At 37.8% G+C, this 27,193-nt stretch overlaps 2 protein-coding genes across 2 annotated transcripts in view; one reads left to right on the forward strand and one right to left on the reverse strand.

Moving 5' to 3' along the window:
• Positions 1-27,193, reverse strand: part of LOC108739643 (LIM/homeobox protein Lhx5) — a 52,551-nt gene that overhangs the window by 20,665 nt on the left and 4,693 nt on the right. The window contains exons 2-3 of the mRNA XM_018473636.1: positions 25,524-25,722; positions 16,279-16,502 (exon numbers count right to left, since the gene is read on the reverse strand). Of these exons, the coding sequence (XP_018329138.1) occupies positions 16,279-16,502; positions 25,524-25,696 (397 nt within the window). The 5' untranslated portion in view covers positions 25,697-25,722. The remainder of the gene's footprint in view (positions 1-16,278; positions 16,503-25,523; positions 25,723-27,193) is intronic.
• LOC108739644 lies at positions 552-2,095 on the forward strand. The gene is made up of 2 exons (XM_018473637.1): positions 552-775; positions 1,293-2,095. Exon 2 carries the CDS (start codon positions 1,320-1,322, stop codon positions 1,908-1,910), a length of 591 nt encoding a protein of 196 aa, XP_018329139.1. The 5' UTR covers positions 552-775; positions 1,293-1,319; the 3' UTR covers positions 1,911-2,095.

The following is a 27,193-nucleotide window of genomic DNA, read 5'->3' on the forward strand; positions in this document are numbered from 1 at the left end:
TACCGACCGTTATGTTTTGTTGTAGTATAAGGACTTTTATTTTTCCGATATTCGTTTTCCGAATTTCCGGTCGCGTTTAGAGGTAAAGTTCAAAGCTCTGAACGTGTTTCCGTAGCGGCTCGGTGAGCTTTTTCGATTCGACAGTTGCCATGGTAACCGTAGCCGCTGTACGCCGCCTACCACCAAATCAAATATTGGAAACGCCATATAGATAATAATATTCATTCGTCAGTATTGCAACGCTACGAAAATATTTCGTTTTTCACTTGTTTTTAACAAATTCAAACTTTACATCATTGTGGGTATGTATTTGTGTGCTATATTATCGTAGTTCTACTGTCATGTATACTGAACACACAAACAAAAAAGAAATCAATTTAGAGGGTGTCCTTAATTAAAATTTTTGTTCATAAATTAATGTATGGGACACAATGTATTTAATGTTTAACATTTGCGCCTGTGTATGTATACGTTGAAACACATCGTTGCAGTATCGAATGTTTCGATCGGCGATTGCTTCGGTAACATCGACAAATGAAATCGTTTTAATGTCGAAATGTTTTCTATGACAAACTATTTTTTACCTGTCAAAATTGGGCGATAAAGCTTCTGATATTTCTGTCGATACCGAGGCGCAAGTTTGAATGAAATATAGCTTTTCTAAACGAAATTGGAATATTATATTGGACGTGGTTATCGTTTGAATGAATAAAGGCCCGAATTTGCATAACTGATATCTGTGAAACGCATGAAAACCATACAGAATCTACCTTAGGTATTGAAAAATTTATAGTTTATGTTTACGACTTAATGTCCCATAAGTGCAAAGAACGCACTTCCCTTTTTGGAAATTATTTAGTCATAACAAAAAAACAGGTCCATTAGTTTCATTCGTTTAATTGATATAAATTATAGTATTTGTAATTTATTCTATTAGGAATAACTTAGTTATAAACAAGCTGCTGGTCGTCCTATTTCGCAATTATATAATATGTATTGGGCATATTTTTTAAATTTCAACTATTTCAAAACACTCTATTGTTTCTAGCGAAAAAAAAGAAATAGTAATTTTACGAACAAGTAACAGTAGCATTTGTGAAAACAATGAAATATTAAAAAACAATTGGAAAAAGAGTGAAGAACAAGCGGTATTAACAAACAAAACACTATAACAGTTTATTATTTTTTCGTTTTTAAAAAGTTTAAGCAAGCCACAATACATATTAACTATTAACAAAACAATGTAACAATAGAATTAGTATAGAGGCCGCTATTTCTTTATTTCTTTATAGATTACAACAGATTTTCGTTTAAAAAACATGACTGATGAAAACGGGCAACATCAATCTCCCGATCAGCTTCCCGATCATCTAACTATTGAAGACGTGATACCGGACGACGTAAGCAGCGTAGAATCTGACAGATGTTGGGAAGAACAGTACCGCGGCGACAGTCACAAATGGTTAATAAGGGACGCTGCGAAAAAAAAGACCAACGAAGGGGTTTGTTCCACCATGAAAGAGGAGTACGGACCTCCCCAACCCGACGAACAAACGAACGTCGGAATACGGAAGAAATTGCTGACAGAACAACTTTACAAAGAAGTGGCCGAGGAGGTCTTAAAGGAAAGGGCGCAGAAGCCAATGGAAAGGGAGTTTTGTACCACTTACAACGCCGAATATAACGCCCAAGGGTTTAAAGTGAAAAGCGGCTATGATCTGATAGACGAGGATCTTTGCAAAAAATACCCGCTGTATGCCACACAGGCTTTGACCTATTATCGACATTTAATAGACGAAAAGGGTAGTAGTGTTGTGATGCCGGGGTTGACGAAAATTACCGACCAGAAGAGCCCTTTCAAAAGGAGCTATGCCTTTACCAAATCTGTTATTGAAGGGCAAGACGAATAAAATTATGTCAAAACGCGAAAATGTGTTGCTAATCTTAATTAGTTTTTTGGCATAGTTAATTGAATTTTCTGTTGTCTCTTTTTCGAATGTCTCTGTCTATTGGTATCTATGAGGTATACATTTATATCTATTACTATTTTATTTACTTGTTATGGAAACCAAAACTTAAATAAAGACATACCTACTAGCGTATTCTAGAAATAATCTTTTTTGCTGTGGTTTGTTTAATCTGTAAATCGAAGACGCGATCGGCATCCTTAAAGACAGGACAACTGTAGGGATAGATATGCAGGGGTAAAACATTAATATGCTTAGAGTTGCGGATGATATAGAAGTATTAGCATCTAGCAAGGAGGAGTTAGAGATAGCTTTAAATAAAGTGGAAGCGGTATTGACAAAACGGTATTGTATGAAAATATATAAAAGTGAAACAAAGATACTGGCATGCAAGGGAAGAAAACGTAGGGAAAGAGCGAATATAAAGATAGGAGAAGAAAAGAAAAATTAGAAGAAGTGACTGATTTTCGATATCTAGGAAGTAAGATAAATTAGGACGGAAGGAGTAGTTGGGATATAAAGCAGAGGATAGCGCAGGGTCGTGTCGCCTTCAAAAAAAAAGAAGTAATTTCTTTGCTCACGAACGATTAATTTAGAAATTCGAAAAGGTTTGTTAAAGGTGTATGTATGGACCACGGCGCTGTACAGGTGCGAAACAAGGACGGTGGGCGTGGCGGAAAAGAAAAGGTTAGAAGCGTTCGAAATGTGGTGTTACAGGCGATTGATTAGGATACCGTGGATAGATATTAAAAAGAATAAGAGAACAGAGGACTCTAAAGAAGTCAGTAAAACATAGGTGGGACATCTTTTCAGACATGTAGGGCTAGTTGCCCCTTTATATCTACCCCTACCTACAGTCGTCCTGTCATTAATGAAGGCGATCGTGTCTTCGATGTATAGATTAAAAAGTAGCGGTGACAGTGTGCATCCCTGTCTGACTCCCTTCCTAATATTTACTTCTCTACGTTGCAGCCCCATCTCTATAACTGCCTGTTGCTCTTTATACAAACTAAGTATCACTCTTCTATCTCTGTAACTCATCCCTACATTTTTAAGTATATTTAACGTATTGTCCCATTTAACATTGTCAAAACCTTTTTCTAAATCTACAAATCCCATGTACGCGCTCTTTCCTTTTTCTACCGTTTTCTCTATTGTTACCCGTAAAGCTAGAATGGCCTCCCGCGTTCCTCTATTTCTTCTAAACCCAAATTGATCCTCACCTAATAGTTCTTCCGCCCTTTTTTCCATCCTCTGTACAATTCTAGTTAAGATTTTTGACGCATGGGAAGTTAAGCTAATTGTTCTAAATGTCTCGCACCTACCCGCGTCTCTCTTTTTAGGTATGGTTACTACCCCGTTCCGTTTATAATCCTCTGGGATTTTCCCCGTCTCGTAAATGTTACTAACTAGTTTAAACATACGATCTCCAACCTCTTGTGCTACATGTTTTCGAATTTCCGCCTGTATCCCATCTACTTAGATTAGATTACTGTTCACATATAGTTAAGAATATCGGATATTATTCTACTTTTAAGGAAACGGGAAGATTAGCCCAGGACAGGAAAAACTGCAGGTGCATGTCCAACCAATCCTAGGACTGACGACCTTATGATGCTGATGCTATCGTTTGTTTCCCGTGCATTTATCGACGCTGGTTTAACTCTAAGCCAAATTGAAATGATAATGACTGTTTATCATCGAAATTAAATTGCCACAATCATCACATCGACGAAATTACACCTAAAATTATCCACGCCTGCCTCTCAACCTTATATCATTAATAATTTATGGTATTGATTGTAGCCACACCGTCCAAGTCCAGTCAGTAAGTCGGTCGGTCACACCTCCATGAATATAATTATAAATAATATTGTTTTAATAACCGTGCATCTTCTTACAAATGGCTAAAGAGACGAAGAAATTGAATTAAGTGCATTGCGCCGGTATGTCGACCCCGAGTCGTATTATCTAACGCTTAACCAGTTGGACCCGTTCAAATTTGAACTAATGGATACCATGAGATGACATGACACTCATCGTCATGGGCGTATTATCAGAGGAGACATACGCACCCATTTCGCTTACAGAAATTTCTGAGTAGAATTATTCTAAACAAGACGTGTTGCCTTCGTTTTATTAAAATAAAATTAGTTATCATTCGAGAACGTTCCCGAACCTTCCGGAAAATTCTAAATCATTCTCTTTAGGTTATCTAGGTTTTATATACCTGGTATTGCATACTTGCGTTTGTTGTTGGTGGTATAAATACGTTTTAGCCCGTTTTATTTATCTATTGTTCGGTTATGAGCTAGCCGGATTAACAATAAAATAACAAAACACTACCAGGACTATGTAATCCACACGGTGCGGTGGTATCACTTTTAACGGATCAGAGTAGCGGTACGGTCCAACAGCTCGCTTGAAAGGGGATGTTTTTGCAGCTTGTGCTCGAACAACCCGCCGGAGGGGGTTGAAAACGCACGCATACAACAACACGCACCCATAAACTATTATTTGTGTATCACGTATAGGTGGGTACCAAAAATCGAACCGACAATGCTGCGGCTTGACTTTGTTGTTCGTCAAAATCAACTTTATTATTAGACGAGATAGGCGCATTATGTTTATAAAGTAAAAGAAGCGTTATTTTTCCCATATTCGTTCGCCACTGTCTTTTAAAACGCTAATAATATGAGATTTTACAAAAGCCTTGTCTTTAATCAAAAGGTGGTACTTTTGGTCATGGGTGGTAACTGGGTGATTGACAAACAGACAGAGCTTGCAGTGATATATCATATCTCGCATTATAGGTTTTTAATTTAATCTATGGTTAGGGGGTAATTAACAATCAGGAATTAATACAGTCAATAAAACAATAATCAATTTGCCGATACCAATTTGTTTCGTTTGTTGTTACAAAGACAAATGCATCTCGTAATTTATCGATTGTTTTTCACGTATCATTGTTAGTTATTAATATGAAAATAATTGCAAACTGCTCGAACAATTGAAAGAAACAAGAGACATCGACTTCAGTTTTTTCTGTTTTGATGCTGAATATGAATATAGCAGAAAATTTTGTAATTTAGTTGTGATAAAATTGATTGTTGTCGTGTTGCAAAGAAAACGTGAAAACGGAGTGATTTCAAATGGTACTGTCGAAATCAAAATTTTTCTATATAGGATCAAATTTATATTTCCAAACAATCTTTTCACTATGGTAGTCATATAAAGCGTTTGGAAATTGTTTTGTGTCGCAGTTAGTCGATGATTTAGTCCTTTTTGGCACGGTGGTCCGCGAGACAAAAAAAACCGGCGTATTTTACAAAGTAATGAGATTATTTTGGAGTTTCACGCTTTGGTCTCCAATTCTTGCTGTCGTCTTAACGTGACCACGATAGGTAAACACTATTCTAGATGTTTTTAGGTCGGTTTGTATGTAATTCAGTAAAAATAGGGACTCAGGAAAACTCGCAACACATAAAAACAATTGAACGTAAAGACGATTGACGTTTATTGTTACCAATTGAAACCGATTGTTTTTAAAAAGTTTAACATAGAAATACGTCAAAAGACCCTAAAAGGTCTTTAAAAACATGAAGTATATACTTAAAGGTAGAACGACTAACATGATCCAGTGATGTCACCAATATTTTGAAATCTTATCATTCTCTCACCTATCAAATTCAATTTTTAAGGCAGTAAAATACACCCTTGTATGGAAAGTGGTCTACTATCGATTTTTATGACATTAAAATCCGAAATCGACGTTGTAGAAATTTCGGATAGGTAAAATCTGGTATAGCAATATAAATTCGTGTTCAGTCAATGATAAAAATATTAGGAGTAATTTACCGTCATACGTTTGTCCTTCTGCTCGCGTGAAAGTCATTGCTGTATTTGTAATACGCGCTATCGTGTGTTCGAGAAGGATGGCCAATAATAGCCGAGGATGAGGTAAAAAAAGCGGCACAAAAAATTAAAATAGATAAGAAGCAGTGTAATAACACTCGTAGAAACGTGTATCAGTTTGCAGAGAATAAAATTAGAAGAACAGTCGTGGCGTGATCGTTTATAATATCGCATTGTTTTCGGTGGTTAAAAACGTTAAACAAATGAAACGGAGTTATTGTTGTTCGATGTGCGTTTGTTTAACACTAATATTGGATATCATGCAGGGACGTTTATTAAGGTAGGATGTACTTTTACATGATTTCCCAATGTACATGTTAACTATGTAGGTATTCTGCAGAAAAAGGTATTCTAGAAAGTTATCTACGCATTTTGCAATTTAATTATATCTATTACAGGTATGCTTTTGTTGAATTAACGAAAACAACTAGGGGTATGTTATCTATAGATAATGGAGAGGTGTTTTGTTTCCTTAATAACATGAAATTCGATTACCAATTTTCCATTTAGTTTTAATTTCCATCAATTTTCTTCCAAAAAAAATAGCTCCAACGATCCGTACTATGTGACCCGTTAGGGGAAGGAAAGGGTCTTCGAAAATACCACGCTTGGTCGCAAGGGTGGGGGGGGTTAGGTTTTTGTCAATCTCCTTTAGAAAAATCTAGGGCTTTTTCCAGCTGTGAATTACTACGTAAAAACCACAGGGAGATGGAGGAATTTGGCATTTACTCCTGGTGACTACCGAAAGGGGGGGGGGTTAAAAATTGTTTCTCCATAAAATCTTTTAACTCCCAATTAACCTTTACAACGTTTTTATTTTATGTAATGTCGCCATCTTAGATTTCAAACACAAACGTAGCAATAACATTTCATCGTTAAGGGTTGATTTTTAAAAATTGCAACACCTTTTTACCCCTCCCCCCTTTGAAGGTTGAATTTTTTAAAATGTCGAAACAGGTCTTTAGGAAATTAAATGAGAGACCATTAAGACCAAGTTTCAAGTAAATTTGACCACAAATAATATATCTATGTTCCATTTAAACATTGCAACTCCTCTTCACCACTACTCCCACCCCCCAACAGAGATTGAAATTTTGTTATACCATTTTTAACAAATGAACGGCTAGACTGATGTTTTGAATGATAAATTTTTAGTTTTGCTGTGAGTTGCGTCTTCTTATACCACGTTTTATCCCAAGTTCCACGGGAACGGGATAGAAAAAAAGTATCCTATCTCCGTCTCCTGGTTCTAAGGTACCTCCCCACCAATTTTCAGCCAAATCGGTTCAGCCGTTCTTGCGTTATAAATGGTATAACTAACACAACTTTCTTTTTTTTCTTTCTTGCGGTAGATACTAAATATTGTGTACTTAATGGAAAACGTAACAAAAAGCGTCTAGGTTAAAATCATAGGCCTATTCAGCTATCAATATGTTGATTTAGCCTTTACCTACCAAAATTAGGTATCCAATGGTACGGATTGATACCCATATAGTGAAATTAAGTTTTTTCCATAGAATTTTCCAATTCGTCCAATAACAGAAAACCTAGGTACTTATACGACACGTGCCCCCCCGTGACCCTTGTGCATCATCCGCCACTGTCTGGTGGGTACATGCTCGATTAATAAACACAAAGTAAGCAGTATTGCCATTTGTAAGGAAAAGAAATTCATGCTTGGTCGAAGCCTATTGCAGCATTGCGTGAAATCGTCATGTTTCGTGGTTTTACAATGATCTGCCACATCAAGGATTTTACAGGTTTTTTCTTCTGTCGTCGCGTCCCGGATGACGGATACTCATAATACTTACCGCGCATTTCATTAAATCTAATATTATGTACTTGATACTTAATGCCAAAGTACTAAAACTATAAACTTACTAGATAACACGTTCGTATTATTCATTATACAGGGCGATCGAGGCATAAAATAAAGGTATTTTAAAATGGCTTGTCATCTGTCATCAAGAATAATCGGATAATCGGATTTGATAATTGTCAAGAATTAGAAATCTATATCGAAAAAGACACAAGATGAATTTCTACAACGTGGTATTAAATCGGAAAACAATTGCCAACATACAACCTATGAAAATAATTGTAACTATCATTTTATATATATACACCATATAAAAATGACTCAATGGCCGAAACAATTGACAGAGTAAAGCAGACCAAGCAATAAAGTAACACTTGAAAAACAACATTTGCAGATGTTTACTTGTTTTGTTTGTTGTTGCTGGCTTTTGTTTTCAGATCCATTGACTACCTTTTGAATTCGATTCTTTTGTTAATTTACCTCAGAGTGAGATAATTTACCTATGTCGTTTTAAAAGTCACCCTGTATATGGATATAAACGAACGGTTTATTCTGAAATTGACAAAGATGTAACAGTCACTCATTAAACTGACGGTTAAAAAGCATGAACGGAAAAAAAGCGAATTGAAACAAAAGCTGCTGTTTATGTGTAATTAAGAGTCAAGATAGTCAGGTGTCCCGATTCTCGATATGCAAAAAAGACCTAAACCTGTAAACGAAATTTTCTTGAAGGTTTTTGCTTTTGCCAAAACTCCCAAAGGCGGATGGATTTTTGGGACATTACATAAAATTTTTTAATCTTCGTATTACACTTACTAGGTACTTATGGTCATTGTGTAAGTGTCCATGATCGTTCTTTTTATTATGTACAGACAGCCACGATCGTCAGTTTTTTGTTTATCGGATTACGATACATTTTGTGCGTAGATTACGTTTCTTTCGAAAATTTTCTTATTAAGGATATGTCCCAATTCGTTCTACTACATCATCATCGTCGAAGTCACCGTCAGGCATCTGTATGTCTGTCTGTAACGATAAAGCTCTTGCTTGATAAAACTATTCCTCAATCATCACCAAACAATATCAATAATTATAGAAGAAATCATAAATCAAAGTACTTCAGGGGTGGAAAATTCTTTATTAACAGAGAAGGTTAAATCGCCAGTTTTTCCTCGAAGGAAAATAAAAAGTGGAAAATGTTGGAATCGGCCGGCACCCGGCATCCAATATTGAACCGCGTCTCGCGCTGCATTTTTTTCACTTTAAATCCTTGAAATCTGGTTGTGATCAACGTCGTTTGGTTTCAATTTCGCTAAGCAAACAAAAGCTCGCGCTTCCCGCAAAAGCTCCGAGCTTAAGACAACACGCCGGTTGCATAGGGAATGCGAAAAAGCCCGATGACGTAACGCCCCGAGGGACCACAGAATAGATACCACCAACGTCACGACTGCACACTCCGACACTCGCATCGAGCAACCCTTTTGTCTTTCCTTGTTATTCTTTTGTTTTATCGTTATATACATACGCGTACACAAAGTCGTCGACTACTCTCTACCACACACCCCTCTATCTCAAAGCAAAGATTTCACTTTTAATTCCTCTTGCAAAAATAAAAATACTGATTTACCTTTGCTCTGTTTCAAATTCTCTCTACACGGAAGAAATATGTTTAATTAACCGTTACCCTAAACGCTTTTCGCTTATGCGTCAAATCACTTGCAAGTTATGCTACGGGACAAGCAAAATATGTCCACAGCGAACATATCAGCCAATAAAAGGCGTGATTTAAACAAATGAGGTATGTAAGCGAATAAGTGAGTCGTTTGTTTTCTACATTAACAAATGAATAGAATTTTGTTTCTCCGACAAAACAAATATTGTTCTTTCTCTTGAATATCAAAATAACAAGGCAGAGTAACCCCTACAACTAAATAGCACATCGGCAAACGATCAATCTAAGGTCTAGGCAGAAGCAAAACGTTAATTGTCAAACTGATTATATAATTTTGTCTGTAATTTAACAGTTTTGTTATGGTATTTAATCAGTGATAATTGTAGAACCCTGTGTGAGGCCGGGGGTTGTAGAATAGCCTCACCGCTAAGTCACAGCGTGTCGTAAGAGGCGACAAAAGGTGACATCGTTCAGGATGCTAGGAATATAGAACCCCTTATCCTGAAGGAAGTGAGCCCAAAAAATGAAATATTTTAAGCATAATAAAGACAGAGATCTCTTACGAAATTTGCTCAATCTTCCCACTTAACGGATACAGAAATATCGATCTCGCTAGATCCCATCAGCACATTGTTGCCGACCAAATTGAGGATGTTATCAAAAATTTATGACTAACTCTAGGATTTGGTAATTAATTTTGTTCTACGAGAATGAAATGGAAGTAATTTGGGAAATTTTTGACAAATTAAAGAAAGAAGAACAAAAAGAGACCTGTGAAGCAATTCGGACAACGACTTCCTTCAGTGGGTAGAAACGTCCTTGTGGAGGAGACTTGGTCTTGAAAGGATGACATGGGTCCTTCGAGTATGGGTCCGTATTCGACGACGTCGACCCGCGTCAGAAATGTATGCATTCTGATGCTGTGCAAGCCATAAATAACAGAGGTGCAGCCCTAGGGGCCAAAGATTACACTTAATTTACGGGTGTTTTTCTGGAAAACGGCGTAGAAAAAGGCGTTGTCACGTCCTTCCCGAGTGCAGTAGGTAATAACGTTCGACTGTTCGTGAATCTACAAGTCGAAATTTACGGCGTCGTAAATTATTAAAATTGTTGTCCGTCCGCGTCGTCTATATATATTATGACTTAGTATTATTCAAACTCTGGCGCGAATACATGAACATCGACGTTCCTCTTGCCTTCTTCTGACAATGAAAGAAGCCTCTCACCATATATACACCTCTACATAAATACATAACGACACGCCGTCACATATGTACGTTTCTTCGTTTTCGTTTGTTTTTTATTGTTTCTCTCGAATCCCGCAACACACAAAGTCGTCAACGATGACAATGTCTTTTGTTTGCTGATTCATCTTTATTTACGCCTATTCGGTTGCTTATTTGTTTTGTTGAACAATTGAATGCCCAAAAAAATTAATGAATGAAGTAACAGGAAAACCGGAAAATGGCTGAAGTTTCGGAGAATCCTGAGTATTTATTGGGAATCCAAACAAGGTGGAAAATTATTAAGAACTTTTGAAAGTTCCAGAAATTCGCGTAAAATTCTTGCATTCGGAAGAGAGGCTAAGATTTTCGAAACACCATGGCATAGGTACAGAAGGACTGATAAACCTAGGCACCTACAGAGAATTAATAGATAATGTGAAGAAGTACAAAGAATGAGTTTTCGACGGAAACAGTTTTGAGGTATGACCCTCCTGGTCTGCACTAGAGCCAACCCAATTTGCCCTATCTTTTTAGTGTTTTCCTGAGTCCACAGGATGACCCATATTTTGGGATTTAGTGGTTCGATCTCCATGGGGGTATAATCAAAATATTCTAGAGATACTGGGCTCTGCGTCAAGGGTAAAACCGCCCACCTACGAGGTTCCGTTTCGGAGTTATAGCGGTCGAAAGTTTTGGCCAAGTGTTACTTTCGAAATCGAGAATTAAATGTTTAGGAGAACATATCTGGCGAACTATTAAAGATAGCGCAACAATTCTTTCATCAACGGTTGGCCCGTACCTAGGTTTACAAGAAAAATTTAATTTTGAAGAAAAAAAATGTAAAAATTTTTGAAAATTTTGAATTTTTCATCAACACCGAATGCGACCGCANTCATCAACACCGCGCGACCTCATACGGCCTCAAAACGTTCGCGCTGAGTCGGGGCATCCGCCTGTGAAAGAATTTTTCCGATAGGTCCCACCGTTTCCCAGCCACAACTCGCGAAACGTCAAACTCAGGAGCTGCGCGCTCGCGAACATGGCCGCGGTTAAAAATCCATAGCTCCGCAGACGTAAGTCCGATCCGTACCAAACTGGGCTTGTTCGAAGCCCAATGAATGCGGCAAATTTTTAGATGGAAGCAGTTTTAAATTGTGACACCCCTGGTCCGCGCTAGAGCCGACCCAATTCGCACAATTTGCCCTGTCGTTCGTTTTAGTGTTTTCCTGAGTCCACAGGATGGCTCATATTTCCGGACTGAGTGGTCCGATCTCTATGGGAGTATTATCAAAATTTTCTAGAGATACTGGGCTCTGCGTCAAGAGTAAAAGCGCCCACCTACGAGGTTCCGTTTCGGAGTTATAGCGGTCGAAAGTTTTAGCCAAGCGTTACTTTCGAAATCGAGAATTAAATGTTTACGAGAACATATCTGGCGAACTATTAAAGATAGCGCAAAAATTCTTTCACCAACGGTTGCCCCGCACTGTGGCGAACAAGAAAAATTGAATTTCGAAAAAAAAAATTTTTATTTTTTAAGAAAAACGCCGGAGCATTTCTGTCTAACACATATTTCGACTGATGCCTTCGTCATCACAATCGTAATCGTCGTGGCCTCCCGCTGTCTAACAACAATAGCGAAGGTCCTTCTAAGCGCCTCCACGGAGGCACGGAGTTCTCTCGACGAACCGATTCTTCACGCACATTGTGAGCTCGTGATGTGTTGATGCTTGTATATATATATATAAAAAGAAAAAAAAAGACGATCAAGAAGAGGATGATGATGATGATGACGACGACTACGATGACGATAGTGAAGAAGAAGACGAAAAAGACGCCGGCCAACGGTCACATCTTCTCCGGTGTTTTTTATTATTATTGTTATTATTATTATTATTATTATTTTCTGGATGCTGCAAGCGCAAGACGACGACGATGACTCCGACAAAAATTTCGATTTTATATACGCGGAACGACGAAACGGCCGTTCGACGTGAAGGTCACGAAGAGATGTCTTCAACGCCTTCGTCATGTCATGTCGGGTCTCGATTCTGAAGTCATCCACTTTCTATCAACGGCGTCGCCATCGTCATCATTGTAACCTACTGTTATGGTTATTATCATATTGCAAAAAGGCAACACAACGAACAAGTGCGGAAGAACTGCGTCCTCAAAAAATCTCCCATCAGTTGTACCTAATATAAAAAGATGGTCATTTTTCGGTTAAAAATTGTGATAGGTAGAAAAACGGTTAAATATGCGGGAAAGGCTGTAAAGGCTACCGAATTGGAATTAGTAGATCCTTACGGAAAATGGTTTTCTGTTAACCAATTTGAATCTTTGGATTTTGATGGTGGTAGTTCTCGACGTGTAGGTAGATGAAAGGTCTCAACGGGTGCTAAGTCCTAAAGAATTATCTTATTGAGATATGATGGTCCCTGACGATAAAATTCGAAAAAGGTTGTTAAAGGTGTATGTTTGGAGCGCGGCCCTGTACGGGTTTCAAGCGTTCGAAATGTGGTGTTACAGGTGAAAGATGAGGATACCGTGGATAGAGGTTAGAAATGAAGAGGTATTAAAAAAAATAGGAAAACAGAGGACTCTATGGAAGTCAATAAGAAATAAGCGAGATAGGTTGGTAGGACACCTTTTGAGGCATGAAGGTCTAGTCAGAGACATATTAGAGGCAGTTAGGAGGTGTTAGACGTAGACCTAGATTAGATTACAGTTCGCAAAAGGATGTGGGTTGTTCTAGTTTTAGGGAAATGCGAAGATTAGCGCAGGGTATTAGGAAAGGGTGGAGGTGCATGTCCAACCAGTCTTGGGACTGACGATCTTATCATGATAATGATGATAAACTTGCATTCTTCCATAAGGACTTGCAAGGTACAATTATACCTATTGTACGTATTGAATATATGTTCAAGTATACGTATATACATATGCAGGGGCGGCCTTAGCCATTGGAAGTCCCCGGGCGAGTAAATTTTTGCGAGGCCCTTGTTCTTGTGGAATTAGTTTTAATGATGATACTTGACCAGAAATTTAAAGTTATTCATAAATAAATTTAGAGTTCTAAAATTGTTTATCGGAAATTAAAAAAAATTTATCTAATAAACACAAAGATAGCAAATTTGCGAATTTTTTTAAGACTTAAGAAATTCCTACCTAAAATTTTTCTAATTAGATTGTTGCTCGAGTACGCGAGACCCCTGCAAGAGCGAGGCCCCGGGCGGTTGTCCTGCTCGACGCCTCCAAAAGCCGCCCCTGTACATGTGTTGATGTATTATACGTATGTGTGTATTAAATTTTATGGATGTATCATGGTTTCGGACCAGGGATGGTAATTAACTCTCTTAAGTAACCCAGAATTAGACCCCAAGATTTACCTTGATTAAAAATTAATCTTAAGAATTTATTTTAATAATTTTAAATTCATCAACAGTTGTTTAATTTACTGAACGGAAACCTTTTGAAGATTTAGGGAAAAATTATCATTTTTTTCCATAAATGTTTATACCTATTAATGTCTAAATCAAAATTTAATGTATGTATTTTTATATAATCCTGTAAAATAAAATATATATCGGGAGGACCAAATGGCCAAAGTTGGGGACCAATTCTGCTTTATTCGTGGGCCGAGAATTAAATTTGGGTCAATCCACTTTCGGCCCGAGTTTTTTGCTAATTTTTTAGGTCCATGATTTAATCTTAGTCAAAACTTTGGTCCAAATTTCACCCTAACTTTTTTTCGACACGGGATGGGGAAAGTTGGGGTACATACCTACCTATACCTAATTTATAGAACGCATAAAAATTAAAAAAAGTGTAGTTGTAACGAAACGTTGGCAGGTTCATATTGTACCTAGAATTCGACACATTCTGTGTTAGTGTCTGATTACACCTCTGGGTACACCAGCTTTCCCCAGAAGTACCTACACCAAGACGTTAGGGTGTAGGTACTACACTTTTGCAGAGTTTGTCGTCATCCCTGGTCCGAAATCATGGTTTCTTTGATTCACAATCCGTCGAATTTCCCCAATATCTTGTGAAAAACATTTACTGCAATAACAAGGACACGACCAAAAGCACACAGCCGAAGGAGTTGCTAATGAAGATGCTATAAAACTAGCGAAACGTTCGACATCTTTTCAGATCGTTTCTTTGATTCACAATCAGTCCAAGTTCTCCAACTTCCTAGTAAAAATACCTACTGTATCAAGGACTTGACTAGACTTGAAGGATTCTACTTAAACTGAGGTCATCACTCAGGTTCTAATAGTAAAACCATTCGATGGTAACAATAGCAACAGGAACAGAGTCGTTTCTAATCGGATTTTTTTAAATAATCCTTTATACTTTATTAGATAGATAGATACCAACACGTGGAACAGGGTCAAGTTGTGGTGATTTTATCTCCACCGCAAACCCAGCGTTCAATTAATAAAATAAGGACGAACTAATATTGCACTTTTAGTACCTACTTACCTCTATTTTTTGCCCTTATCAAAACCGCTATCACTATTATTTTCTTCGTACAGTTTTCTTATTAAGTTTATTATCCACTGGCAGCAACAATATTTACAAATTTTACACAAAAACATACCTACACCACCTCACCGGCGGCGTTATTTATAATAGATAGTCAGATACTTGTAGGTATAATTACTCGACAGTCATTTTTTTTTTCGTATATTGAACTCTAGAACAAGTTAATTGCTCCGCGTGCACTTAGATACAACAACATCTAGTATGTACGAAGTTAAAACAAGGAAAATGGACCAACAATTAAGTCGATTCGATGAAGAAGCGCTTTAAAAACAAAAAAGAACGTTTCTTGACGAAACATCGTCGGGTATTGTTATTGTATTGTAAATTATATCCCGAGTAATACGGTTATCATCAATCAATATTCAAACGTCGTCAGAAGCAATTAGGAAACCCATAAATTGCAGTTTATGAGGCCCATTAAGGCGTCTCAACTACCATAAAGGCAACAGCATCAGAAAACATATAAAAATATCCTACAGAACACGAGGAGTGCATGATGAATAAAACAAAATTTTTACTCTCCTTATTTGCTTCGAAAACAAAGGAAAATCGAGGATATACATCAAGATCAGGAACAAATGCTGTAGGTACCGTCTAGAAATTTGTTATTGCGTTGACAAACAAATGACGTATGGCGTCAAATCTCTTCTGTTTTTATGTAAAAAAAAGAGCGCATCGTGAATCATGTATCTAAAAGTAATACCTAGAAATCGCAGCGGCCGTGATCAAGAGAGTTTTATTGGAACAGCATCGCGGCGTGCCCGACGTCCGACGTCGTCAAGGGAGCCCCCCATGGTCGCGATACATGCAGCAGTCGTTACATGTGCGCGTCGAGGCTCCGCCTAGAAAAAAATGTGACCAATGGCGTCTCTCATCTCTATCACCCCCCCGTCATTCAAATATCCTTGACGAGCTTTACGTTTCTCGCGTTTCATCTTCTTCTTATTTCTGTTCGTTTCTAATCTAATAAATCGACGATTTTCCGAAGGGCGGCATGAAGAAGGGACTCCGACGCTTCCACAGGCAAGGGGTGAAATATTCCTTTTCGTATATTTCAACGGGGAGGAACAGGGTTGTCGAATCGTATACAGTACAGAACGTTTTTATAAATATAAATGGGTAGGTACTTACCATGGTGGGAACCAGGCAAACTCGTCTTGTTCCCCGCTAGATAGTCGTCCTTACAAATAAATTTGTTATCGTCCAAAACATACAATTCTTCACCGGTCGACAACTGTTTCCTACATACCAGGCATGTGAAACAGTTAAGATGGAAAACTTTGTCCCTTGCCTTTCGCACTAGGTCTGAGGGTGATATACCCTGACCGCACCCACCACACTTAGTCCCATATCGCCTGAAATAGAAAATTGACAAAGATCACTCAAAATGTCAAGAGCAATGGAGAAAACAAAAAATGAATCTTAATTCAAATAAGAAACGTTAAAACAAATGAGATAATAACAAATGAAAACGTATCGGACAACTATTGCAAACATTTGAATCCTACCACAAAACATATGACAGTAAGTAAGTGACAAATGAAAATGAGAATAGGGTTCAGTTGTTGACGTATTCAATTCTTTTTTATTTTATAAATCGATCTTGAAAATGTTGGTCGTTGCAATGTTATAGTACACGCCATTGTGGTTCGGAGCAGTTAAGGAGCCTTTTATTTTTTTATTGCTAATGAGGTTTGTTACTCGGGATCGTAAAAACTTTTTACTGCTTTTTTATCTCAAGTGGGTCCCGTGCGAAAACAGGTCTTATTTTTCAATCGCAGAAAACATCGTACATTAGTTATTACCTTTACAAATACACACACTTGCATATGTACAAACATGAACAAACAAATACACATACGCACATGTGTATGTATGTGTGTGTGTGTGTGTGTATACCTATTGATTTTCATGCAAAGCTTGATTTTTGCTGAAAGGACACAGCAAGGACATAGATACCTAGACAGCAAGGATTAAATGGGAAGATTGTGCTGCTTTTCATGCAGTGAAAGGATTCCCAACAAAAATTGCACGGCTATCGGAAAAATAAAGGAAGAAACAAAAGTCTTTCCGCGGTTCTACTGTTTCGGTAACACAAATAGAAACAAAACACAAAACAAATGTAAGGGACGTTTGTTGTTTGTTTTTCCTACAAAAATCAAAGACAAAACACACTCTCAATAAAAAATTAATCGCGTTTGAGTTTAAAAACTTTTGTTTGCTGTCCAGTATCGATGATGGTATTGACAGTGGAGGAATTTTGAAGGTGGGGGCGGTTATCTAAATATATTCTGAATACCACACTATCACCAAAAGAACAAAAGCCTTTTCTTGTCGATGTTGACAATTAAATCCAAAAGGGGTGATTGGTATAAAGTTTAAACTCTCTCCATAGGAATTGAAGAGGATATCAGAGGGTTAAAAGTTTTCCAATTGTTTTTGTTACGATTTTCTTCTGTTCTCTTTTAAGCGATCTTCGTATGTTTTCGAGACGTCATCATTCTTTACTATGGACGGACGACGAAATTAATTTATTAGGATTATCTACTTTTTGCTTTTAACATTTTCACGAGAAAATTTGATAATTAAATTTTTACTATTGAGACTCCTCATTCCGGATTTGGGAATGAAAGTTGCCGTTACTACGCCAAAAGTTTTTCGGTGTCTTTTTCGAGTGTTTCCCTCTATTAGCGATGGTCGACCTTGTTGTTCTAATTCCACAAATTTTGTGGTTGTATGAACACGTAGACGTGAGAATTTCAACTTTCCATCAATAACAGTCTGTAATAGTTATAACATTGGCAAATTATCGAAAATCACAAAAACTTCTTGTTCTTAAAACCTCTGACCGCCGGCTACACAAATGTAATAACCTCTGACCTTTGTAACTGCTAGACAGTGCATACTTCAAATGTCATCTCCAATCAATTGTTTTGCTTACTAATAATTACCAGCATACTATTTTATAATACATAAACATACCATCTACAATCCGCCATCATAAAAAGAAACATTCAACCCTTACTATAGGTGACATATGTAAATCATCATAAATCAGCAAAACGTGGGTGCTTACATAATAGTTACGTATAGTGATATGTCTCCATTGGCGTATTTAAGGGGTTTCTAGGGGTTTCTGGTAAAACGATTTCATAAAAATGGAAAGATATGCCATATACTGCAGGCACTTTGGTGTTGGTTGTAGAACCTACTACATGTAGACCTTTTTTTGTTTAATCTCGCGGTTGTTTAGCCTCAAATGTTTTAAATTTAAAACAAAAGACGATCAATGAGAAATCTAACTTAATAAATTCTTGACGCTCAGACACCTAAAACCTAGTTAAATATAAGGAAGATTATAGTTCAGTTACTAGACGCCCCTTAAGGACGCCACTGGTAGGTACGTGTTACTCGAAAAATTGTTACCTAGTTACTGGCCCCCTTTCTAAGTAATTATGGTCGCATTCCAATCCTTTGTTTCGTTCTAACCCCTGTCGTAAATAAGCCCATAACAAATTCCAGCGTACAAAGGACATAAAAAGGGAAATAAGCGTTTTGTACTAGGCTGGTACTAATACCGTATGAAATGGTTGTTACCCATGTACGTATGTAGGTGCCTGTATAACATAAACGGCCCGTCCGTCCGTGGGACCTGCTTGCGTGGTACAAGTATATGTGCATGATGATAGCCCGAGGGTGTCCCATGAGAAAAAGAGAATGATGGTGTGTGGAATGCTCCGTTCAGTTGTCGTTTTCTGGTGTGGTCGCGAGAAACAAACGAAAAAACAAAACGAAAACAAAAGAAAAAAACAAAAAGAAGTGCGTCGTATATTTCGCAACGCCTGTGCCTCCGCGCGATGACTTTTGTTTCAAAAATAATATTTCATCTTGTCCCGACCGAGACGATAAATATTTGCCGACGTAGTCAAAACAAGGCAGAAACCGTGGCAACACTACAATACCAGGATAACTCCCCCTCTCCCTCTGCCACACACCGGAAAACCACCAACGAACCTTTTCTAAATAGGAAATATTATACGGCATATGTTGTCTACATGGAAATTATTTCGATTAACTATTTAATTTCTTGATGGGAAGTTGTTTCAATAGAAAATAGAGGCTATCTAATACCTATCCGATGGTATTGGATGATTAATTCGATATTTTTTGAAAACTCATTTAGTTACTCCCAAAACTACAGCTTCTTTATTGTTTGGTGTACCTCAGGGCTCTAGCAAAGGGCCAGTACTTTTACGCTTAAAAGTGCAGATGTTTCCCGTAGTGTTCTGTTTCGTTTTCCTTTCCTTGTTTTGTTTTTTCACTACCTAGTATCTAAAAATGCATAGTTGATGATGATATTGCAAAATGCACGCAGTGTGGCGATGTTTATCTGCAAATCTTCGTTTGTTCCTACCGACTTACATAGGTAAAAAAGACAGGCGCATATGTAATAGAAGCGTTTACGAACGAGCACGACTTTGAGCTTTTAATAATAATAATCATCATCATAATCCAACCGTCTCGAAATTACGCCATTAATTATGCAAGTGTGAATCTAATTAATGTAAAAACGAAAATGCCCATGTTCGAGTCTTGTCCCGATACAGTCTGTGAACGAAGTCTTTAAAATAATAATGATTACGGATATCATGATGATGACGGCAAGAAAATATATAATTTACTGACAGATAATGTACTAACTAACTTATTATTCGTATGCAAACAGCCATTAGCAAGTTTATTAGGTAAATAATTATTATTGATGCCAGTGAGTCTTTGATTGATATATGTACCTATGAAACAAAATCGGAAGATCGGCGAGTGCAATTAAACAGAAATACCTATCAAATAAAATCTGATGATCGGCGAGAGCAATTAAGCAGAAGTCATCACTTCTTGTGAATATTAGCTAGATAAAGAAACAAAATTTCGATATATTCCAGTGAAGTACGGAACAACTGACTAATGTGAATAACAAATGATACGTCGTTGATGAGGACAACAGACTACGTTCTAAATTGTTTCGCTGTTCAGTTATTTTTCAGCAAATGAAAAAATGAAACATTTGAACTTGCGAAGAATTTTAAGTTTGAAGATTGTTAGGCGATTTAGAGAGCTTTTATACTTGCACCTGTAGCGACTAATCGTAAACCTGATACAAATATAATAACACCAAGTCAGTTATTGTAGATTCTTTTATTATTTGAATCGTTCAACAGTACGTACAGTTGTTTTATTATTAATAAAAATGATTGACAAGGTTAAGACCACTTGCCTTTAATAGCTAGCTTAACACCAAGTCACCGTTAGAAACGTTTTTTCATCCAGACACTACTGTATCGTCATTGACATGGTTTTTTAAACTGCAGGCTTTCGTTGTTTTTTTGCATATCTTTAATACTGTTTTTTACGCGATGTCAGTACACAAAAAGTTAAATAACTATACAAACAATTAAGGCAAGACTCAAAGTTATGTGAATACGAAGGGGTTGTCAAACACAAACTTTCCCTTTGAACTTTCAATGACAAATTCATATTCCGTATTCTTTATCTGTAATACGCGGTGAAAAAAAAGCGATCGTATACTAGAAAAGACACTTTTGTTTTTTTTTTTTCTTTTGTTAAATTGCAAATCATTTGTTCTCAAAATCGGCATCGACTGTAGCTGTTAAAGAAATAGCTCTTCTAATAATCACTACGTAAAATTAATGTTCTAGTGTATCAGCCATGTCCTCCAATAACACCACTGTTCTGTTTTAAGGTAAACAAAATCGGTGTGGCTATCTCCTCTCATAATACAATGTTCTAGAATTTGATTTATCAAACAAAATTTTGGGTTTAAGTAGTAAGAAAGTTTAGTTTTAGAAAGTTGATGCTTAGATACTAATATATATGGGATTTATGCGCTATAGATAACAATTAAAGGGATATAGGCTTTAGAAAATCCGGAACCAATTCCGCCACGACCAAAAAAAAAAAAATGCGATTACGAAAACAATTTTTCCTGTACGCTCTGGGGAACTTTGATGTGGAAAGATCGCGCCCCCCCACGTCCATGAATAATTCAGGACGTTTCCGAGAAATAGCACGTTTTACAATCGGCGCATTTCCTTAAGTATGAGAGCCTGACGGATAAAAAGTCAAATAAATTCTGATGCGAGAATGTCGGGACCCTTTCCCCCTCGGAGCAAAAGACAGAGGAAATAGAAACAACCCGGCCAAGAAGAGGAGGAAGAGAGATGCCAACACAAGTCCCAATTACCATAAATAAATGATCGCACACTTATCTAGAGGGCACAGGCGACCACCGCCGCGGCAGCGAGGCGTTTACTACGTATTATCAACCCCCCCAGTGGAACGATGAGACAAGACGGGGGTTATAGTAGCGCATGGAAGAGGCGGCGTCCCTCTTTAACTTTATCTCGTCAACGGACGCGGCATTTAAAACGAAAATTCTTTTTCGCGGGGTGGAATAAGGCTAAAAGCAACCCCCGGTCGCCTGTTCCCTTAAACCGACTATCAGCGTTCTCAACTGGGAAAAATTATCTTAATGGGATGGCCGACAGTAGGTATAGGTAGATATATCTTTTACTGCTGGGAAAAAGAAAAAGACGGCACCATTAACTTTAATGGGGATCTATTAAAAGGAGTGCATCCTTATGCAGCCTGATCCCCGAGACGTAATTTCCCTTGAACTACAACCGCCAAGGTAGCCATTAATATGCATTTAAACCAGAACTAAGGATAACATTACTTGATAGCGACACCCAATACTTATGTCGGTTCGGTCACTAAATTAAGTCGTCGAGAATAATAAAAACAACAACGCGACATAGAAAACAGAAGAGTATCCACCCCGTATTCGCTTTTCCGACTGCACAATTTCACCGGAGAAAACAAAAAACGATCACCGCATTAAAACAAAAGAACTAATTGTCGTAACGAAAATTGTTAATCGGTCGAATTCTTTCGTTTGTTGATTGTTTGCGAAAGAACTCACGTTTCAAAAAACAAACGTGAATCAAATTAGCCGTTCCACGGATTCCTCCGACGACGACTCCATTCTGACTGTCGGCGATCGTTTCACGAGCGAATAAACAACAAACAAACGATGATAATCATAAACAAAATCAAATTTTTTATTGGGTGTAAAACAAAAATTTCATCAATTGTTTTGCTATAACTTCATCAAGTGAATAATGGTACAGCTAAGTTGCTGGTTATTCGACAAATATTTTGTATACATATTGCCAGGGATACAGAAAAGGACCTAGGATACCTTTTATCCAGAAAAAATACTGTTCCCGAGGGATAGAAAAATCAGTATCCAATATAAGTAATTATCGAAGAAATTTCGATAATAAATAGTACGTACAAGTCACTCAACTAAAAACCACTAATTTTTGGGAACACAATTGTTTTCCTTTTTTTCAATTGGATTTTGGGCCACATCAGGTGAACTAACAAAAAACTCCTAAATAATTGTTCAAAGTTACCAGTTCATTATTATTGCTTACTGTACCTACGAATCTGTCTGTTGAAACTCTTATGGGTTCTGGACGGGTGGATGCTATGCTATGTTTTGGTTCAGTAGCTAATTTTATTCTTCCACTTCTGTTAAAATTTACAGTAAGTAGGTATCTATACAAGGTCTGTTCAAAAATTATTTATTTATTCATGAATAAAAAATAAATAAAATAAAGAAAAAGTCACAGTGGGTCAGATCTGGGGAATACGGTGGCTGCGGCATTATTAGTGTTGTTTTTGGCCAAAAATTCGCCAACAAGCAACGATGTGTGAGCACGGACGTTATCTTGGTGCAAAAGCCAATTTTTGATCTTCCACAAATCCGGGCGTTTCTGGCAGCGGATTGCTTCACGCAAATTGCGCATAACTTGCAGGTAATATTCCTTATTGACCGTTCTACCCCGCGGCAAGAACTCATGATGCACCATGATCCTACAATCGAAGAAAACTGTAAGCAAAACCTTCACATTCGACCTAACTTGGTGCTCTTTTTTCGGTCTTGGCTCGTGCGGCAGCTTCCATTGGGATGATTGAGCTTTGGTTTCCACGTCATAACCATAAACCCATGATTCGTCACCAGTTATGACCCTTTGGAGCAAATTTGGGTTGTCGCGGACAGAGTCCAACAGCTACTTAGCAGTGTTAATGTGATGCTGGTTTTGGTCGAAATTGAGCAATTTTGGTACGAACTTCCTGGTATTCAAATAAACAAATCATTTGTAAAAATCGAATGGCAGGAGTCAATCGATATGTTTAAGTCCTCAGCAACGTCTCTGTAGCGGTGATTCGACGATTGGTCCAGACTATTTTCTTCACTTGTTCACAATTTTTTCATCTTTTGTTGACGTTCTCGACACTATGAGAACATTTTGCACCACCGATAAACGTTGCGTCGGTTCAAGATAACTTCACCAAATTTGATACAGATTGTTTGGTCCATTTTTTGGAATAGGCCAAAATCGAAGACGTGCAAGCAAAGCTGCTGTCAAAAATTAACTGAACATTCAACATTGCCTAACTTGTCAGTGAGAGACACGAGTACCAACACAACACCACAAAAAAATCGAAAATCGAATAGGCGTAACCCGCGGAAACTCAAAATTCGTGGTACTGTTTGAACAGACCTGGTATGAACATCTGTCATCTCGTTTGCAAAAAGTTTCGATTCGGTAATAATAACAACTAAATCAGGTTTTCCTTAAGAATTATCCCATGGCTAACGTGATTACTGTGGTTTACGTTTTGATTAGTGATTGATGACCACCCATCGACCTGCTGGTAATAACAACAATTCTGTGGGCACCTATAAAATGTACCACATTCATTTGTCACTTTTCCCGGGTGGCATTTATTTATTCTATTGGAAGATGCATTTGTTTTACTAAATCGACAAGTTTCGTTCTCAAAATTAACTTTGCGTTTTAAATTCCTTCAAACTTCCACAATATGTACCTAGGTAGATATACTGGAGAGCTCTTGCCTTACTTTTTTTTTCGAAATTATGATTAGTCATGGTACATAAAAATGGCTTCGACCATCAGACCTTCACGATCGACTTGGACCAGTTGGAGTTCCATTTTTTCTCTCTCGTTCTTTTAATAATAATAATAATGGTAATCTTAATCGACATCGAAAGCCTCCAAACCCATTGTCTCGATCGGAATCGCCATTGGACCTTGTCTATCAACCCCACGTGTACCCATGAGCAATACGCAACTCTTTAATAATGGTACCCATGGTACCTACATCACCAGTTTATTGAAGAAATCAGAAGCCCACACGTACGGCATCGAGATGGTATACCTACACATTTGGTGTTACTTAGGTATGCGTCTACCATAAATGGCGTCATGGTACCGCCGCGTTCTTCCACATCTCGCTCAACCATGAAGTCTATAGCGTAATGGTCGTGTTGTGTTGTTGTAAAAGTGACCACAAAAAGGCACCGACACTCGATCACGTACTCCACGAAGAATAAAGCGCCAGCTTCTAGCGGTAAAAAAAACTGACATTTTTCACGCCGCGCACTTCACTATACCATGGATGCATACATACATACATATATATATATATATACATATATACAATGTACATGACCGTCAGACAAGAAGCAAGGGCACCACAACTAACCATTATTATAAAAATGTGTATGTACCATCATCATCATCATCATCGAACGACCTCGTTGCTATTTTTGCACTTGTTTTCATTGTTATCGGTTAAATGGTCTTCTGCCGTCCCATCAGAAGAATATTAAGCCAAGCAAAAACAGTCTTCAGCTATTAGAGACCTGTGACGATAACGGATCTTTGTAAAAAGAAAATATACGTAAAATCTTCATTAGGGCTCGGGACGTTCTGGGAAAAAGATAAGTAATATACCGAAATGGGAGGAACCCATGGTGGGTCTAGTGTCTATATGGAACACCTGGATCTCTTTTGGATATATAAAAGTAGTATTATTATTATAGAAACGTATATGTACTATCATCGAACGACTTGGTCCTATTTTTGCACTTGTTTTCATTGTTATCCGTTAAATGGTATTCTGCCGTCCCCCGAACGATTAATAATGATAACGGATATTTGTAACGTAACATCTCCATTTGGGCTCGGGAGGTTCTAAGAACAAATGAATAATTGGGAAAAAGACTTTATACCCCAATGGGGTGAACCCATGGTAGTTCTAGGTCCCATACAGATGGTTTAGATCTCTTTTGAGTACGCAAGAGTATTATTATAAGTATATTAATTGGAGTTGGAGTTTTGAGATCGTCATTTGTTTCTTGTTTTCGCTTTTTTTCTTTTTGTTGGTTGGTTGTTTCGTTGTTTTGCGGTAATATTGCTCACCTGAAGAAGTCGTTTCTGCAGAAGAGCTTGCCTTCCCTCGAGAAGCACTTGTCCGTCAGGGGGGCGTGACAGTCGAAGCAGCGGACGCAGTCGGCGTGCCATGTCCTCTCCAGCACGTTCAGAAGAAACTTGTCCAGGATCGGCTTGTCGCAACCAGCGCAAGCGATCAACATACCTGCGGCTGGAGGCTCCGCGCGACCTGCAACAACGAACAAGTGAAAAGAAAAAATTACGAACGAGGCGTTTTTTTTTTTTTAGTTGTCTTGGTGGTTGTTTGAAATTGAAAATCGGATTGGAGCTGGGTTAAAAAAGGGGGAAGGGCTAGGGGGTTAACGTATGAGTGTGGCCAAAATAGATTGGGTAGTTGTGGAAGTGGGAGGAAGTACAAAAAGGGTCAACAAAAGACACCTTCACTGTTGGAGATTCTAGGAATTCAGGAAATATTTATGAGAGATGAGGTTTCAAATTATGTTATTGTTTTATATGAGATGAAGGTTGAAGAAGTTGAATCCGAAGGTATTTTCACAATTCCTTAAATGTCGAAAATTGAGGGCAGCTCGGATAATACAAAATAGGCGAGATAGGCTGGTAGGACACCTTCTGAGGCATCAAGGTCTAGTCAGAGACATATTAGCGGCAGAAACAGGAGTTAGGAGGGGTAGAGGTAGACCTAGATTAGATTACTGTTTTGCAAATAGTTACGGATGTGGGTTGTTCGAATACTACGGAAATGTTATGATTAGCTCAGGATTGGGAAGATTGGAGGTATATGTCCCATCAATCTTAGGAAAGGTCGTCAGTCCTAAGGCTGATGATGAACCTGAATATGTACGGTTCTTAGGAGCAGCTGAAATATGGTGTTCCAGGCGAAAGATGAGGATACCGGGAAAGCTTAGAAATGATTAGAATTAGATTAGAAAGAATAGGAGAACAGAGGACTCTATGGAAGTAAAGTGAAAAGAGATGACCGAATTATACTAGGCAGTGCAGCGCTTAGTGGTTGTTGCTTAATAGGTAGGAAAAAGATCAGGGTCGGCTCTGTAACTGCCTGGTTGGAATTGTATCTTTAAACAAACGTCTTTGCTTTCCTAAATTCCTGAGAATGATAAACTTATTTTAAAGTCCGACGCTGGCAACACATTAACCGGTATATTCCTTAAACTTTGCAAGCCTTTTTTGTGATAGTTCGTTACCTACTTAAAGGTATTTGTTGTACATCGGCGACTACATTGTTCCGCCTTATTGTTATTCTGTGACAGCGTTTTCAAATAGCAAAATATACATATATACGTGTAACAGAAACATGCAAGAATTATAGACATGATTGTCTACACTGCTCAACAGCGTTATTCGTGTAGTTGCGATGTTTTGTTGTTTTTGAGGCCATCCGTTTTACATAGCAAAAGATCGCCGAGAGTCGTTCTGCGACCACGACGGAACCAATTCGAAAAGACGCAACTTTAATAAAGAACCAGACCGTTGGTGGCGTTTATAGACGATGTGGTGGTACTCTCATGTTTATTTCATGGATGTTCGTATATAAGGCGCCACATCACTATGTCGAAGTAAAAACCGTACAAAATACACTTTGAAAATGTATCTATAGGAAGTCCGATGGTATTAGAGATTGTAAGAAAAACAAAGGACAGTGTGGAAAACAAAAAAGAGTG

The sequence above is a fragment of the Agrilus planipennis genome, unplaced genomic scaffold (assembly GCF_000699045.2).
Source record: "Agrilus planipennis isolate EAB-ADULT unplaced genomic scaffold, Apla_2.0 scaffold162, whole genome shotgun sequence".
Lineage (NCBI taxonomy): Eukaryota > Metazoa > Arthropoda > Insecta > Coleoptera > Buprestidae > Agrilus > Agrilus planipennis.

What these genes read in the sequence shown, in the direction of transcription:
- LOC108739644 (XM_018473637.1), top strand. Translation starts at nt 1,320, where the DNA reads ATGACTGATGAAAACGGGCAACATCAATCTCCCGATCAGCTTCCCGAT.